The following is a 17,490-nucleotide window of genomic DNA, read 5'->3' on the forward strand; positions in this document are numbered from 1 at the left end:
ATTCTTGTCACGTTAACCTGCTACTGATGTCGCAAAATGTCTCCCTCTCTCCCCAGTTTAGGTATAAATTTCCCCGGCTCTCCAACGAAATCAATTGAATTCCTCCACCTCCGGGCCCTCGAAAAGCGTTTGATAAAACCAAAAAAGAAAAAAAAAAACCTATTCAAGTGAAACTGATGAAAATTCAATCACAAATTTGAGTCCTCTGTTTGTTCCATCTCAACTGAGTTCTGTCTGTCGTCGAAGACGACTATCTAGCCCTGAGTATTCTTGGCACGGAGTCGAATGTGCTCGAACATCGTTGAGTGCCCACCCCAAAGTGGCAATGACACCCACAGGAGTCTGAGAAACCTCCCAGAATATACCAGGTTCCACTCCAATGAATTTCTGTATATTTCCACTATAGTTTGCAATAATGTTGAATTTTGGTTCTAGAGGCCCTTGGCCTCATACAAACCAATAATTAATTATTAAATTACATCAGCAAGAGTTGAATGTTTAATTATTGCGACATTTATTCGCTAGATTTCATGAGTAAATTACTGATTAATTCGATAACTAATTTTGTTAGACGACTATTAACAAATTATCAAATTTAAAATGAAGACGATTATTATTTATCAATGAGGCTGTCCATGATCAATCATTCGTTTAATTAGAACCAGAGAATAATTTAAAAATTTAATAAGCGAAAATAAAACGATAAAAATAATCTTAAAAAATAAATCTCTAACAAATGTTGCATTAAAATTTATTCCTTCGCGAGTTTCACCCCCGCATCATTGTAAACATAATTAATCCATAAAATGAACCATTTTCCATGTTAATCTCGTCATAAATATCTGCGGCTTTTCGATGAAACATATCCGACTCCAACTCCACAAATAATTCCTACGAAAACCGAATTTTTATCGAGATATAAAAGTCGAAATTCGTACGAAATCACCCCCTAAACCCGGATGATACACCCCCCCCCCCCCCACCTCCTTTACCCCACCATGAACATTATCCCCGATTAGAATCACCCGGTAAATTTGTAACGATACCCATTTTTCCCAGGGTAATCTTGCCTACAATCTCAAATGGCTTGGAGATTTCTTTTAGTCGTTTGTCAACGAAAATTTTACGACTGACAAAAGAAAGAAGAAATTGGGGGGTAAAACTTTGGCAGTTGAAGAAAGTAATGCAGTCTAGCCACTCTCCAGAGACGCACTCTGATAATAAAGACGTTAACTAGTCTGCACCCAGCGAGAGATATTGCACTCCAGGGTTTTAGTTTATTTCGGCAGTCAAGTGATAAAATTCCAACGAGGGTGACAGAGTTCTTTGAGGCAATATTACCAGAAAAGAACAGTTGTATGACTTTATCTTAAAATGAAATTTTTCTTTTAAAAAACTAAATGTTGAACATCGGAATTTGCAAATTAGAAAAAAAAATTACCACTCCAAATAAACTCTTTGGTTAACTGCGAGTTATCTCGGAAAAGAGTAGGGTTACACGCAAATGTCATAGGACCTTTTTTATAGAGGACAAGTTTGTCAATAGAAAATGTCCTGTGAGATTTTTCGCTAGAGCCACTCAGTGCGGAGTTAATTGAGTATTAATGGGATGAAAAATTACCGATTGCGATCGTGAAGTGGAAGTATCGAAAAATTCCGTTCGATTTAATGTTTCTCAGGGGATAAAAATTGATGGGTTCATCGGGGGTGAGACAATGTGGAAGGTGAGTGTGAAATTTTTCCCTCTTGGTTTTTATAGGTGGAAGAATAGACCATGCCCATCACTATAACAATGCTTATCGTGCACTGGATGAGACACTAGCGATGGAGGAGGCAGTACGAGCGGTCAGAGATGAGGTCGACCTCACTGAGACACTTCTGGTAGTCACCGCTGATCATTCCCATGTATTGACACTAGGAGGGCTGGCTACACTACGGGGAAATCCAATTTTCGGTTAGTAGAAGTGAATTGTTTCATTTCTATTTGCAACATCATAATGGATCCCTAGAATTGAAATTTACGTTGTTGACGAGGACGATATTGAAACGTTCCCGGAATATGTTAAATTTTGGGGTTTTCCGAGCAAAGTTATCTATTATGGTAATGATGGGGGAGATAGGAGCAGTTTCCTTTCATAAAGCTACACAGAACTCCATGAAAGCTAATTAACTAATAATTTTCCTACTCAAACGACTCTTCATATGCGTACGCAGTTATTTTCCCTTCTCGATAACTCGACATCGGTTGAGTAAAATTGAAAAATCTTAAAGTGAATTTAAAGTACTTTTTATAAGCTACAAAAACCCATAAATTTATCGAAATCCCATCATTTTCAATCAGACGGTACCGGTCGTTAATTTTCCTATCCAAAGCGTACACGATAATTTTCAACTATCGATAACTCCACATCGGTAGAGTGAAATTAAATAAATTTAGAGACAAATTCAAGAGCTTTTCATAACCTTCAAAAACTTACAAATTTATCCAAATCGCATCATTCTACCCCTCCTCCCCTCGCTCCGTCTCGAATGCCCCGAAAATTCCGAGCATCAAGATCTCTCAATTATTCTCAAAAACCACCCCTCCTCCCAGTTACTTTTTCCCTCCACCAAATGCCCTAAAAACCACACCACCACAACCCCTACGAGAACACAAACAACCTCCTCCTCCTCCTCCTCCCCCCTCCCGATCCACCGTTCTTTTGGTTACAGTTAAATCCCCGAAATAACCTCCCCAAATCTTTCAATTAAGAAAATTCCCCAGAGTGAATGTTTGTTCGAACAATTGTTGACCAAGTAAATTTCCGTTGCCATTTTGGACAATGCGTTCAAGTATGTCCAGCATTGCCCAACAATTGTATATACCTGTAGGTGACCAAGTTAATTTAGAGAAAGCCGATTCGTGGAACGGCAAGTGTCCTGTTCACTTCACCAACTGAACAAGTAGTTGAACAGAGATGGATAAAGCCCTCTGGGCTAAATGTAATTTACCCCGTTCACAAGGTGGTGGGTATGGGGGGAGGTAGAGTGGGCAGTGAAGGGGTTGGGAATGACGGTGAAGGTCCTGGACTACACGCCGGACGTCGAAAGGAACTGGATATGGGAGTGAGAGAGCTTTCGGATTTGCCCGGTCCACTTTCCAAAGTTTCAGTCTACAGCATGTGTATGCAGTCGCCTTTACCTTTTACACGAGTTTACCAAACTTCATGTCCCAAGTAGCTCACTTACCCAGTTACTATGTACCTTCAGAATTTCTCCGGACGTATTTCCAGAGATTTTGGCATTAGTCGGAGTGGGAGGGATGGGGGAGGGTTTTTAAATTATAGGGAGTTATGAGAGAAAAAGAGAGCGAGAGAGAAAACAGAAAATCAAGGGAGCTTTTACGAAAATTGGGGAAAATAACGGTTATTTGCTTGGGCAAATTAATTTCGTAAAAATTTGTAGAAGAAAATAGAAGAAAAACGACGGCTCAATTCAACTGAAAAATTAACGCAAAAATTTTAACAATTCAAAATTCTTGACGAAGTATTTCCGGAAAATGGAAAATATAATTTTTCAACCCAAAAGAAAAACATTTGAGAATTTCTGCGCCAAAAATTTCCCTCCAGTTTTTTATTTATTAGTTCGTGTAGCAAAGCGGTACGGTTTCATGAATATAAACAAAGCTTTTTCAATCTATTCTAGTTAGAAATGATGCGATTTGAATGAGTTTATAGGTTTTTGTCGGTAGTGACAACAGCTGTAAAATGACTCAAGATTTTTTCATTTTCACTCAACCGATAGGAAGTTATGATTGATTAAAAATGATCACGCACGGTTTAATGAACATTTTGTTCAAGAAAGCTTTTTCAATCTATTCCACTTCAAAGTTTATGGACGTCCTTCAAGAAAATTATCGCATTCAATGAGGTCACTTTTACCCTCTTCCCCGGTGCCTCAGCTTATTTAACTCCACAGATGAGTAATTTATCTTGCCGGAGATTATTCCTCAGTTTTTTTTTTTAATCAAGGAAAAAGCGTTCCGAATTAAGAAGAAAATTAAATTAAAAAAAAAACGAATTTTCCGAATGAAAACAATTCTCGTAGTTTTCCCCAGAATGAATTCTCAATCCTTTTCGCTGGACGACTGCTACCTTTTAACGCTCAAGATATTTATGTAGATTTATGCAGATACATACTGGCGTATCCCACCCCCTGCACCCCCTTCCCACAGCCCCGCCGCCAGTTACAGTTTCAGTCTCACTTTTTCTTATCTCGGATTCTCATGGCTCCATGCGCAAAAAGGAAAATACGATAGGGTCTCTTCCCTTTATGAATCGACCCTCCCCCTCACCCCCTCACCACCTTCCACCCCACGATATTACCAATTCACAAAAAAATTCTTGATTGAATTGTTTTAAGGGGCTTAATTCAATTCCTTTCAATCTACCCCACAGGATTTCATTTATTTTGGGGTGAGATTGGGGTCTGACTCCAGATTCTTGATTTTTAGATTGATTAATCAGTCTGACTGATGAATTGGTTTTTCTACTGAAAAGAAATTCACGAAAAAGAAGAGGATATAGAGAGACATGAGAGGATTGAAGATTTTGTTTTAATGACCCGGAAAATTTACCACGTGATTTATTGATGAATAAAAAGAAACCGATTTGCCCCTATTTTTCAATTAAATTTTTTAATTTTTATGGGGTAAAAGTAGTTTTCATGTTTAATTAGTCCACCCGTTCAATACATCAGTTTTTTCATCGATTGACAATTAAAGACGATCGGTGTTACCCCAGTTGATTTAAAAAAAAAAACAATTTTTTAAACAATTAACTAATTAATGGAAATTTTGAATTTTTTTTGGTGATCTTTTGGGGTAAAAACTGTCCTAATTTTTTTGCATTGTACTGTTAAAAATAATTCCCTTTGGTCCCTCATTTTGCTAAAAAAAAAATTGAAAATTTCTTCGTCAAAAATGTTGTTCCATCTTTTTATTTATTAATGCAGTGTATTAATGTAGTGTAATAATTCATGTAGCAAACGGCTTCGTCTTGTTGGTTATCATCCGGTAAATGTCTACATTTTTTACGACATATTCATAAAATTTTTATCTATTTTGCTTCATGATCTTGAAAATATTCATGAACTCATCCAACCGGATTATTCCACTTAATTTCGAATATTACTCGTTTTTTTTTATCTCTCCGTAATCCTGTGGAACATCTTTTCCGATTTTCTACCCTCCCCATGTGAACGTATAAAACCATAGAGGCGATCTACTAAAGCTCAATCTAGACTATCCTCAGCATTCCCGTAACGCTTTATCCCACCCCCTGGCCTTACTTCCAACTCGTATTGCATAACGACAACGAGAGGGTCTAAGGGAGGATGAGGAGAGGTCGCGGGTGATGGTGGGGGGAAGGGGTGTGGGGCAAGAAGGGTTGGAACGCAGTGGATAACATCTCAGAGAAAATCCCCCTGGATATCTGGTGAAATTATCGCATCGTAGTTACCGAGGGGTTAAAAAAGGAGGATAAGTCAACGATTGAAATGAATTGGATTCAACGGAATTTGAAATTCTGGGATTTTTTTTTATGGAATTGAGTTAGTTTTTCAATTGAGTATTGGGAAAGTCGTTTTTTATCATCAATGACAGGGGTTTGGATGAATTTTTACAATTGAGAAAATCGCAACGCTTGCGGGAATCGCGGAAGATTCAGAAGGGGATGGGGTAGAGCGAGGCAAAATGGTGGGAATTAAATCAATTTTCAAGTTTAAGTACGGTATGATAGAAGCTTTAAAACGACTCAAGATTTTTTTTATTTCACTCAGCCGATAAATAGTTATGCTTGATGGGAAATTACGGCGTGCGACTGCATGAAGATTTTGGTCAAGAAAGCTTTTTCAATCTCTTCTACTTAAAAATGATGCGATTTGAATGAGTTCATAGGCTTTTGTCTGTATTGACAAGACCTGTAAAATGACTCAAGATTTTTTCATTTTCACTCAGCCGATGGAAAGTTATAATTGTTTGAAAATTATCGTGTACGACTTGATGAAGATTTGGGTCAAGAAAGCTTTTTCACTCTATTCTACTTAAAAATGATGCGATTTGAATGAGTTCATAGGCTTTTGTCCGTATTGACAACAGCTGTAAAATGACTCAAGATTTTTTCATTTTCACTCAACCAATCGAAAGTTATGAATATTCAAAAATTCTCGGGCCCACCTTGACCAAGATTTCGACGAGAAATCTTCCCCGATTTGTTGCAATCAAAAAATGTTGCTATTTAAATGAATTTCTAGATTCTCATCCCTATCAACAAAATCTTCAAAACCCCTCACCACAATTAAAATTTCCCACAATCCCTTTGTACCCATCAGTTGTAACTCACACCGCGAGCCCTCGTGAAAACTTCTAATAAGCAAACTATCCCATCAAGAATAACTCCCCCCCCCCTCCCCCTAGAAATCGGATATCATCCCCCATAATTAACGATACATTCCAGAATATTCTCCCATCACTATCCTCTCCACGAGCATCATAATTCCTCGTATCGAGATAATGGCATTCTCTCAACAAGCCCTCAGAAACAATACGACTGCCGATATTTCATTAAACAACCCCCTCCCCTCCATCCCCTCTCATTTTCTCTACCTCACTCATCAAGTTTCAATTTCACCCACGTCACGCAACGCTCGAAGCTCTTTCTTTCACGATTTATCTGGACACACGAATTTTCTGTGCCAGAGGGTGAGGGAGTGAAGTGCGGAGAGGACTCACAGAGGGATGTTTTTTTTTTTTTTTTTTCATCGGTCTCTTTCCATCCACCAAAAGCACAATACGTGTTTTCCAGGGGATACCATTATGAAAAGAGTGACGGAACGTATACTGTTCTCAGGTGGAGTGCACAAGGGGGTGGGGATGAGGGGGTAGTATATTTGAAATGGGACAATGCGGCTTTTCTCCGTGTTCCGCACATCGGGCTTTCCGGTAGCAGTGGTAAACCTCTTCGAATTTACCCTCTACCACCCCCCCCCCTCCCCGCCTTCACCCTCTCACCCCCCTCGATAGCATTATTGCGGGCCACCTCCGGGTGGCCTCTGTGGCACACCCAAAACGCATTGGATTTCATCTCACTCGAGAGTATTATTGGGATTATTAAGGATATCCCAGGATGCGAATATACTTTTGGAATTTTTCAGTTATCAAATTTATCGATTAAATTTTGTAGAAAAAAATTGAAAAGGGAAAAAATAATTCTTTTCAATCCTTTTTTTTGGAAAGAAGAAAAATTGTTAACAGTCGGTGGTGGGAAAATTCAATTTTTTATGGGATCATGTGATGAGGATGAGTTGATAATTTGATGAATAAATAGAGTTAAATAAATAATTAGCGCTTCTTCTTGATTTTTTTTCCTTTTCGAAAATTTATTTTTTCCTTTCATCACTTGATATGTTTCATGAAAAAAGGAAGTGCCTATTATTCTCGGATTCTCTAGGGTTTTTCTGACGATTCGATAATGAGATATTTAGAAAAAATGATTTATCAATAGAAATAAACACAAATATAAATAAATGAAAATTGACACTTAATTTATATTTCTCTGCGCAGTTAAGTTTACGTTGGTATTTAACTTATTTATTTATTTTCGGAGAATCCTTCAGTGGATCTGTCTTCTACCGATTGACTAGCGAAATTGACTAAAGTAGAAAAAAAAATAACAGAAAGGAAAAGAATAAATATAAATAAATGAAAATTCTAAAGTTCGATTTTAAGTCGTCTTCCTCTTGACAATTTGCTTCCTTCCTGTGCTCTATTTATTTATATCCCTCTTGATTTATTCATTTATTCAATCAGTTTCTGAAACTTATTCGAGACAAACAGAAATTTTGGATTAAAATGAGACCTCTAGAGGACGAAACGTGGGACGAAATAACAACCAATCATTTTTTAAGTCAAATTTCTTCGAAAAAATGGGACTTGGGAGGTTAATTTTTGTGATAAATCCAACCTTCATCCCTTGTTTCACCCCCTGGAGGTCGGATTTTTCCCTCAAATTTCTTTCCATGCACGAAACTCTTTTTTAACGATTTACTAACCAAACCTTCAAAAAATCAAGAAAGAAAATTTCATAAAAACCTAAAATTAAAAAATTCAGGGCCCAACCGCTATTCCCCCCCCTAATGAGTCATTCCACCGAATCAATCGCACTGCAATAAAATACATAAATTAATATTGAATCATATAAAAAGGGCGAATCACAATGCCCGACCCCGTGAAACCTTAAATAAACAAATAGAGAAAAAAAAACAAGTAAAAAAAAAATGGGGTATTCCCCAGGAGGGAATGCCCGCAGATACGTAGCTCTCGTCGACACCTGAATAAAACATCGGCATCTCCATTTTCCTGAGAGGCAAAACCCCTTTACCCTCCCTCCAACCTCACCCCACCCACCCCACCATCACCAGCAGTTCATTTAATTCTCTTTTCTATTTCTCCGAACTCACTCAACCCCCAAGACGACACGTGACACTCATTTTATTGTACCTCTCACAAGTATATTTTCTCCCATGTTCTCGTTACCGTGGGTCTCGTATTCCACTAGTGATTGTTACAGACAATTGCAGAACTCAAAAAGAATCGTTAAAATAATATTAAAAATATTTTCTCAAATAATTCAGTAACGAAGCGTTAAAACGACTCAAGACTACTAGAATTTCAGAAGAGCTTTTCAAGAATATCTCTGTGAGTGAAGGAGATACGGAAATTTTCGCTCAGACATGTGTTCTAAAGAACATTGAGAGCTACAAAAAAGCTCTTATCGAAAATTGCTCTATCTCCTTTAGATTTCCAGATATTTCCAAAAAACTGTTCTCAATATTTCGATTATTTTGGCTTTCGTTTTTGTGTGATCTTTCATTAAATGTTTTTTTTTAATTTAGTCGAGAATTACTCGAAATTTTCTTTTTCTTGAGTTTTTGGTAGATAGAGAGATGATGAAACTTTGGAAATGATTTTCAAAAAATTCATGGAGGCTTTCGATTTTATGATGATTTTTAAAACTAAAAAGAGGATTAATTATTTCAGAGGATTATATTATTTTATCGACTTTTTCTTTCATCTCAAAGGCTCCGACAGCAAAAAGTCGGACGTGGATGGGAAACCGTACACAACCCTGTTGTACAGCAACGGTCCGGGTCACACGGAGCCACGATCCGTCATGCGGGAGGCTAGCAAGGATTCTATTCAGGTGAGCAATCGATTAAAATGCCCCACCCTGTAAACACCCATTACTCTTCCCTGAAGTTTGCCGAAGTGGTTTTTTAATATTTAAGGGACATTTCTTCGGGGTCTGCGTACCATTCCCGTAGGTGGGGGAATAAATTAAGGTTTTGGGGTAAAAGGGGACGTTCTCGAAGAATTGTGTACCAAGTTGTATCACCACTGGACATTTTAAAAGAATTTATGTCAAATTTTCAATAAAAAATGAAGATATTGTTTGTTTTCTTCACTTTTCTTTAAAAAATATACTTTCGACTTGTACTCATGAGTATTTAATTTATTTAACTTTTTTCATTAAAATTCAAGCCCTTCGGTGATATCCACTTTTAATCTGAGGATTCGTTATTTTTTATTTTTTGTTTTTAATTCAATTTTTAGTTGTTTAAAGCAAAAATTATCTTATTAGAAAAATCATTTTTTTATCTAAATTTTCATCGTTACTTAAAAATTCAAATTAAATTAAAAAGTCCTCGCGTCCAATTTTCTCCAAAAATTTCTACAAATTCTCAGCCCCAAAAAAATTCTCCAACAGCACCAGCAAATTAATCATTATAATAAAAAATGTATCAGACACCATTCAATCAATCCCAATCAATAATAAATTAATCAATGAATTTTCTTCTGGCGAATGAAGTTAACGCTTCAATTAATAACCAATTAATAACCATTCAATAATTTAATACCCTTCTGGAAAATCAAATGAACGACTCAACTAATAACCAATTAATCCAAAGCAGAACTAACAAATCTGCCAACAAATTGCCCTCAAGTCCATAAAATATTAATCACCAGGTGGCAATTTTATTATTATCATCCCATCCATTATTTTGTCAACAGACAGCGGGGGTTCCTCGCTCATGGGCCACCCACGCCGGTGAGGATGTCCCGGTCTTCGCCATTGGACCCCTAGCAAACATTCTATTCTCCGGTAGCATCGATCAGAGCTACATACCCCATGCTATAGCGTATGCCGCGTGTATGGGTAGACACGCCAGTCGATGTTCACGAGATTCAGCCATAATCAACGAAACAATAATGGCACCGATAAGCTGTCCCTCAGCAGAGCCCAACAGTGCAGCAATATCCAGTGACGTGATGAACGATCAAGCGAGAAATCCACCCATCAACTCAAATGCCCAACGCAACCTACCACTCGTTATCAGTTTCATAATCACAATCACTCTCCAACTGAAGAGTTAATGTTCAATGAATACCTGAATTTTTTTTGTACAAAATAAGTGTCACAAACTGAGAAAAACAACATTTTCATGCCAAATATTGATTTACTTTGGGGAAGTATTTAATTTTTTCGTTTGTTATAATTTTATAAACCACTCAATTTCATCTTAATCGATGATTTATGATTATTAATGAATAATAATAGTAGTTAATAAGTCCTGTTAATGATTATTATTTATTGATAACTAGGTATTTAATGGTTCATTTCATTGTACTTCAATTTTTTGACCGAAAAATGATCGAAATTCTCCTCTCGAGAGAATCAGAAATTTAGAACAAATGAAAATTATTAATGGGGTTCAGTAGAAGGATCTGGACAACGTAGTTATCCTCGAGAGCAATGAAGTTGTTATAATTGAAAAGAATTTGGCTCCTCTGGGAACTACTTAATTTAAGAAAATTGAATACTTCTGGGGAGTAAATGAATATTTAGCAAAAATAATTTTTTACTCAGTGCAGACTCAAATTGTGAATTCGATTGAGAGATACAGGTGGAGATCGGCGGATTTATAGTGAATAGAAGTTTTTTATGGCTCGTGGGTAGTGAATAAATATGAATAAGTTGGCTGAATCGAGGATATTTGGGTCACATCGAATTCGAAAAGTTCGGACAACAGATTGGGCGAGGAATATCGACGGTAGGAAGAATTTTTTCTTGACAAAAACCGAACAATCTCGGAAAATACCACCTCCAGGGCAAAATACCAAGACATCATTTTTGTAATTCATAAAATTCTGCGTGAAAATGATGTTCTGGTATTTTTTTTTAAATTCAAATGGTTCTGAGATTTTTTTACTTTTATCTCCTGTGCCCTCTTATTTAGAAATAATTGGTTCATAAGAAAACATGAAAAATTTTGAAAACTATTGCTTGTATCGAAAAATATCAAAAAACCTTATTTTTAGTTTATGAAATTCTCCACAAAAATTATCTCTTGATATTTTGCGATAAATCCAACAGATCCAAAGATTTTTTCAATTTTCTTTTGCAAAAAAATCTCACATCGATCCCTTTGAATGAATTCACCTAAAGAATCACGAAGAGGATCCTAACACAAGCCACCTCCTCGAAAACTTCGAATTTACTCGCAAATTAAAATAATCTACCCATTTTGCCCCATAACGTTGAGAAATATAGTGAAACCCTATTTCGTTTCGTTGATTTTCGAATAAAACACATTTGTTGCTTAATTTCCAACATTTTTTCAATCATTCTCCGGGTCATTTTCGACCCCCCCAGCCGAACGTTGGATATCTGCCTCCAACACTCGAAAACAAGTGCAACGAGACTCTCTATCCTCATCCCTAATTTTTTCCTCAACGAATAACTACGAAAAAACAGAATGAAGTACTCACGAATCGTCGTCACCACCACTTTTGCACCAAAAAAACACCACGTAATGTTGTTCATTTTCGTATTACGTCTGTAGACTCATTTTCACTGAAGTATCTCACAAAACGGCTTATCAAGTTCACTGGAATAAAAAAAAAACTGAATATATTGTACTTGTAAATAAAACTGTGAATGGAATTATTATGATAGGAGAATATCTGTATATTATTGTTTCATAAAAAAAGAAAAAATCAAAACTGTGTTTTTCTTTTATTTGTGTACCTGCCCCAGGATGGGAAACGGGTGAATGACCTTCAATTATTCGTGTTTTAATTTTCCAGAGAAAATTAATTGTTTTTTAATATATAAATATCTGTTTTTATTTTTTTCCACTTCTTTTTGCAGAATTCGAAGGCTTAAATTGTTTAATTATTTGTTATTTCAAATATTATTATTATTATTCATTTTCAAATTATTATTTATTATTTTTCAATTCATTTAAAAGAAAAAAACTAAACTTCACACGATTGCAATAATTTTTTATGTTCGACTAGATCCTGGAGAGTGTTGAACCCTCAACAGACACCGTCTGATGCGGATCGACCCTACCCCCACGTTTTAAGGCCCCACAGTTTCATTTAAGGGCGACTTATCGAAGATAATGCAATCAATTAGCCCTCGAAATATTATTAAATTATTAATTTTGGATCACGTTTTCACTCACGGAAATGTACATCGCCATTTGGCTGTTGGACTCGTCCATTGTCAGTGTCTGATCCTCGACAAACGCCGTTGGATGCCGATCGACTTTTCTCTGAGTTCGTTCTCCAGGACATCGTTCGACACTCGATTCAGTTAGGAAAAGGGACGATTCGGCCCTGAAAATAGTTGGGAGTCCTTTGTCTCAGTCTCAGATCCACAAATTGACGATTTTTAGTCAAGAAAATTTGCACAAAACTCAACGCGTCGTCACTACCGTTCTCCGTCTTACGCGGAGTAATCTCCTGTTCCCCTCCCGACTCCCCCCAACCGAGGGAACTACTTTTTCTCTGTTATATATATTATTGCGGCTATTGATAAATTTAATAATTTTCTGGACGAAATTAACCCGTTAATCGAGAGAAATAATTATGTTTGATGCAAATCATTACCAAAAAGACACAAAAACTCCTTTTAAAAGCTCGAATTGATAAAAAATAATCACCTGTCTTGAATTTTCCTGATGATTGTGGAGTGTTCAACTCGATCACCGAGAGAATGTAGCAGTGGACAAACGATCCTTGACGCCCGACCCACTTTTCCCCACGTTCTAATTCCCCACAGGATTATCGTATTGTTAATAATCCATCAATAATCAAAAACGTGTGATATTAAAATGATACTCGGATATTGATTCCGGTTGTCGATCCCCTAAATCACCCCTTTTGTTCACGATCACTTCACAAAGACACAACGCGTCTTCACTACAGACCACCATCTTGTGATGCGCAGCGTCGCCTGCGCAGTGGGGGGTGAACTGCGGAGTGATACCGAGGGAACTACTTTTGCGACGCCATATTTATTATTTCACCGGTTGATATCGATAAACATAACAATTGGATCGAGGAAGTCAACTCCTCACTTGACGTAAATAATCACAAAAGTGTCACAAAACACTACATAATATTAAAATAACTTTTAGATACCCTAAATTACTTTTTTTACTCACAACATCCCTGCCAAAGGTGACGCAGCGTCACTCCAGACCGCCATCTTGATATGCGCAGTGATGCCTGCGCAGTGGTGAGTGAGAGCAGAGTAATCACTGAGGTCACTACCTTTTCTTTGTTACAGTAATTATTTTGGTGAGTAATATCAACAAATTTAACGATTTTGTCGATCGGGTGAATTCGTTAATTGCCGGCAACAATAGCCAAAATATAGAATTTAATTTGTCCATTTACTTGCCGAACCTGACAAAAGAATCACTCGTTTTGTCTTCTCATGATGACAGTGTTGAATATTCGATTCGACTCTTGACAAAATATATTTCTCCATAAACAAGATTTAACGCTCACGTCACTTTTCCCTGCGTTCTAATTCCCCACAACGTCGTTCGATCGTCAATTATCCATCGATAATCGAAGCTATTTATTTGTAAAATAATCCTCGAGTGTTGATTTTGGTTTTAGATACCCAGAATCCCCCTTTTCACTCGCGACCACAGCGCCCCAACGCGTCGTTACTGCTGTCCGCCATCTTGTCATACGACGTAATTCCCGCGTAACTGAGGCTTTGCCAGTTGTGATCAGAACGACCTGGAGAGCTCTCCGGCATCATTGCTAAATATTTAACCCGTTCGAACTGTTTACTGAATGATATAAAGGAATATCATCATTCCGTTGAGGAGCTGAAATCATTAATTGGTGGAGATAATCAACTTTCATGGAAATATCCTCACGAATCATCAAAAAACATCGAAGTCGTGGGGACCATCCGGGGGAGAAGGAGAACAGCTGAGAGGACATATGTATATCTCATTGTCTGGAGAACAGCTGGGGGACAGGATATTTCGGTGGAAATCACTTATAACAGGTAACCTAATTATTTTTTTTGCAATCTTTAGGGAATTAAGGGAAATTGGACAATTATCTCTCCCCACAACTCGAAAAATCTCAAGAAATAATGCATCTATCGAATAAAATTAATCAACAATAGTTTTATTAGTTCGCGAAATGTTTAATTAAATTGTTGTATTTTTTTTTATAAATCTACTCAGTGAAGAGATCTTACAAGTTTTCTGTCGGAACCAAATTGAAATTTCAGACAACTAAACAATTCCTGATCACAAAAAATCGATAAATCTTGAAAAATACTACATTTATCGAAAACAATCAAGAGATAATATTTTTAAATCATGAAATCTCCAACAAAATAGTTTCAGATGATTTTTTCGATAAATCTAATAAGTTAAGAGATTTTTCGAGTTGCGTTTCAAAATACAACTGACATTTCAGACAACTCATTGATTCTTGATCCACAAAAATCCACAAATCACCACAAATCCTACGTTTATCATAAACAATTTAAAGAGAATATTTTTAGGTCATGAAATTCCCAACAAAAGTGTCCTTTTGGTATTTTTTCGATCGACCCACCGAACATTGAAAGTTTCCCAATTTTGTCGGTCGATTCCTTTTCCCTTCAGGGGATTTATTTCGTCTCAAAATTTATAGTCGATTTTCTGACTTTCGTAAAAGGTTCTAGAGCTCTCAAAAATTAAAAGCATTCAAAGGGAAAGTTCATAAGCCCACCTGGAACAATTAATAAACTTCTCATGCAATTGAAGTCACCGCCATCAAGAGTAAATGAATACGTAATGCAATTCTCTGTGATTCAGATATGAAATTCCATTAAAATGACAGGTTAACGTCTCGTCTCGGGACGGAGATGAAATGGATTTTGGAGTTGGTGGAGCGATTACGAGAGCCACACAGGCGGATTCGTGTTTGGCTTGCTGGGAAAATTGTTCGGTTGTTTGTCTGTGTCTTGTTGAGTTGATAAGGAGAACTCTGGACACCTTCAGGGATGATAAATTCATTTCCCACGTTGTTCAAGCTCGATGGGTTGGCCTCTCTGGGGCACTCGGTGCAAGGGCCATTTCACTCGTCTCAGGTTCTGGGAAAATATTTTTCTTTCGTCCCACACGATTTTTTTTCTTGTCTGTTCTGTCCATGTTTTTCTGTACATTAATCGCACATGAACAATCCAGTGACTGGGTTCATGAAACCTTAACGTGGCTCTCATGAAGATTGACAGAAAACTATTTTCATTTCTCCAAGTAAAAAATAATGTTTATTTATCGTATGTTTAATTACTCGCTTCTTCTCTCCATCGGCAGGGACTCCCTGAAGACGAGCCTCATCAACGGAATTTAGTGGCAAGGACTAATGAAGTTGTCTGAGTCTCTCACGAATCACGTCGAGCGCATTATGAAAATGTGGCCGTCGGTCAGGAACGAAAATGAAGGTCTAAAGAGGGAGAAACGGAGTGTCACTCTACCTCTAATGGAGACTCCGCAGGATTTGGGGGTCAGAGATTTTGAGCTCCAGGAGATGAGAGCGAGGGACGAGATCAGGCAGGAAGCCATATATTTGGGTAATTTGATTTGTTCTGCGACAATTGATAGAATGCTAGTAACGACACGAAGGGGTCTTGAAGCTCTCTGTGTTTTGCCTTCTATCTCGAAAACGAGTCGTTCTGGGAGAAAATGTCATAAAACATTTTTTGAAGAACAGGAAATTCTCTACATGAAATGTCTTATCACATTTTTACCCGAGGACACTCGTTATAGAGATATTTTAATAATCACGTTTAACCTACCTCATCGCTCGTTCTGGTTGCAACGCGAATTTGAAGCTCTCGGTTTTCTTATTTATCTGGACGAGGAGTCTTCTACGTGAAAATCTGATAAGACATTTTTTGAAGAACAGGAAATTCTGCACAAAACATGTTGTATCACATTTTTACCTGAGGCCACTCCTTATCGAGATATTTTAACGAGAATGTTTAACTTACCTCATCACTCGTTCTGGTCGCAAGGTGCCTCTGAAGTTCTCTGTTTTCTGTTTTTTTTCTGGGTAAGGAGTTCTCCTACGCGATAATGTGATGATACCTTTTTTGAAGAACAGCAAATTTCCCCCAAAAAAGATATTATCACATTTTTCATTCAGGGCACTCCTTATTGAGATATTTCAACGAAAACATGAACATTCAGCATCACTCATTCTGATCACAAGGCGAATTGAATGCTGTACTGAAGCATCAACTATCACCATCATCAGAGAGTAAATTAGGACTGTTGACCATACTGTCAGGTACGGGGAAGCGTATTGAACTCTGTCGGGCGGAAATTGAAATGCTGAAAGCCTCGACGGCATCTCTCAACTCGGGGAATCAACGGGTAAATTTATCTAGTGAAAATAATAATCTGAAATGATGACGATATAAATGTCAGTGTTATCAACTGGCAGATGGTCTGTCTCGCTGATAGTTGATGGATTTGTTCGCCCTGGGAGGTATTATCCCCGGACATTTACTGTCAGGATTGAATCCCAGGGCTCTGCTCCTCCAAATATTGAATTAATAGAATACTCTGATGATTATTAATACGTGCACGATTGCAAAATATCCGGGATTATGATTTTTTAAATTAAAATCTGGGTTCGAAAATAACGAGAGTTCATTAATCTCTACAGGAGATTCGTGACGTGTATTACAATTACATAAATATGTGTCCTCGGAACCGTAAACAATTGAAGTACTAAAATTAGTGGTATTTCGATGAAATTTTCATTGATAATCAGTAAAAGGTCAATAATTCAAAATTGAATTTTCCCCAATAATGTCCCTAGATTTTCTTTTAAAAAACTGAATATTGTTGTCGAATCTAGAGAATCGAATCGAAATGATCTTCGAAAAAAATGAATTCTTTCTCCAGAACAATAATTTCCCAACAGAAATTATTTCTTTCTTCCCAAGCCCTAAAAAAATTAGTAATATAAACAAAAAAATATATAATTACGATTATTTATATATCAAATTAAAAGAACACAAAAAAAGTAATATTACGGACCGTAAAAATTGAATGACGCAATTTTGATATTTT

The 17,490-nt window shown here is 37.0% G+C and overlaps 1 protein-coding gene and 1 long non-coding RNA gene across 12 annotated transcripts in view; one reads left to right on the plus strand and one right to left on the minus strand.

Moving 5' to 3' along the window:
• LOC135165714 (uncharacterized) overlaps positions 1-11,985 on the minus strand; it is a 140,653-nt gene extending 128,668 nt beyond the window's left edge. Inside the window, exon 1 of the long non-coding RNA XR_010299558.1 lies at positions 11,867-11,985. This is a non-coding gene — a long non-coding RNA (uncharacterized LOC135165714). The remainder of the gene's footprint in view (positions 1-11,866) is intronic.
• Positions 1-12,013, plus strand: part of LOC135165713 (alkaline phosphatase-like) — a 70,808-nt gene extending 58,795 nt beyond the window's left edge. For all 11 annotated transcript variants that reach the window (XM_064127274.1, XM_064127275.1, XM_064127273.1 and 8 more), the window contains exons 8-10: positions 1,760-1,954; positions 9,118-9,239; positions 10,109-12,013. In XM_064127274.1, coding sequence (XP_063983344.1) covers positions 1,760-1,954; positions 9,118-9,239; positions 10,109-10,471 — 680 coding nt within the window. In that variant the 3' untranslated portion in view covers positions 10,472-12,013. The remainder of the gene's footprint in view (positions 1-1,759; positions 1,955-9,117; positions 9,240-10,108) is intronic.
• The last annotated feature ends 5,477 nt before the right edge of the window (positions 12,014-17,490 follow it).

Source organism: Diachasmimorpha longicaudata, chromosome 9, assembly GCF_034640455.1.
Source record: "Diachasmimorpha longicaudata isolate KC_UGA_2023 chromosome 9, iyDiaLong2, whole genome shotgun sequence".
NCBI lineage: Eukaryota > Metazoa > Arthropoda > Insecta > Hymenoptera > Braconidae > Diachasmimorpha > Diachasmimorpha longicaudata.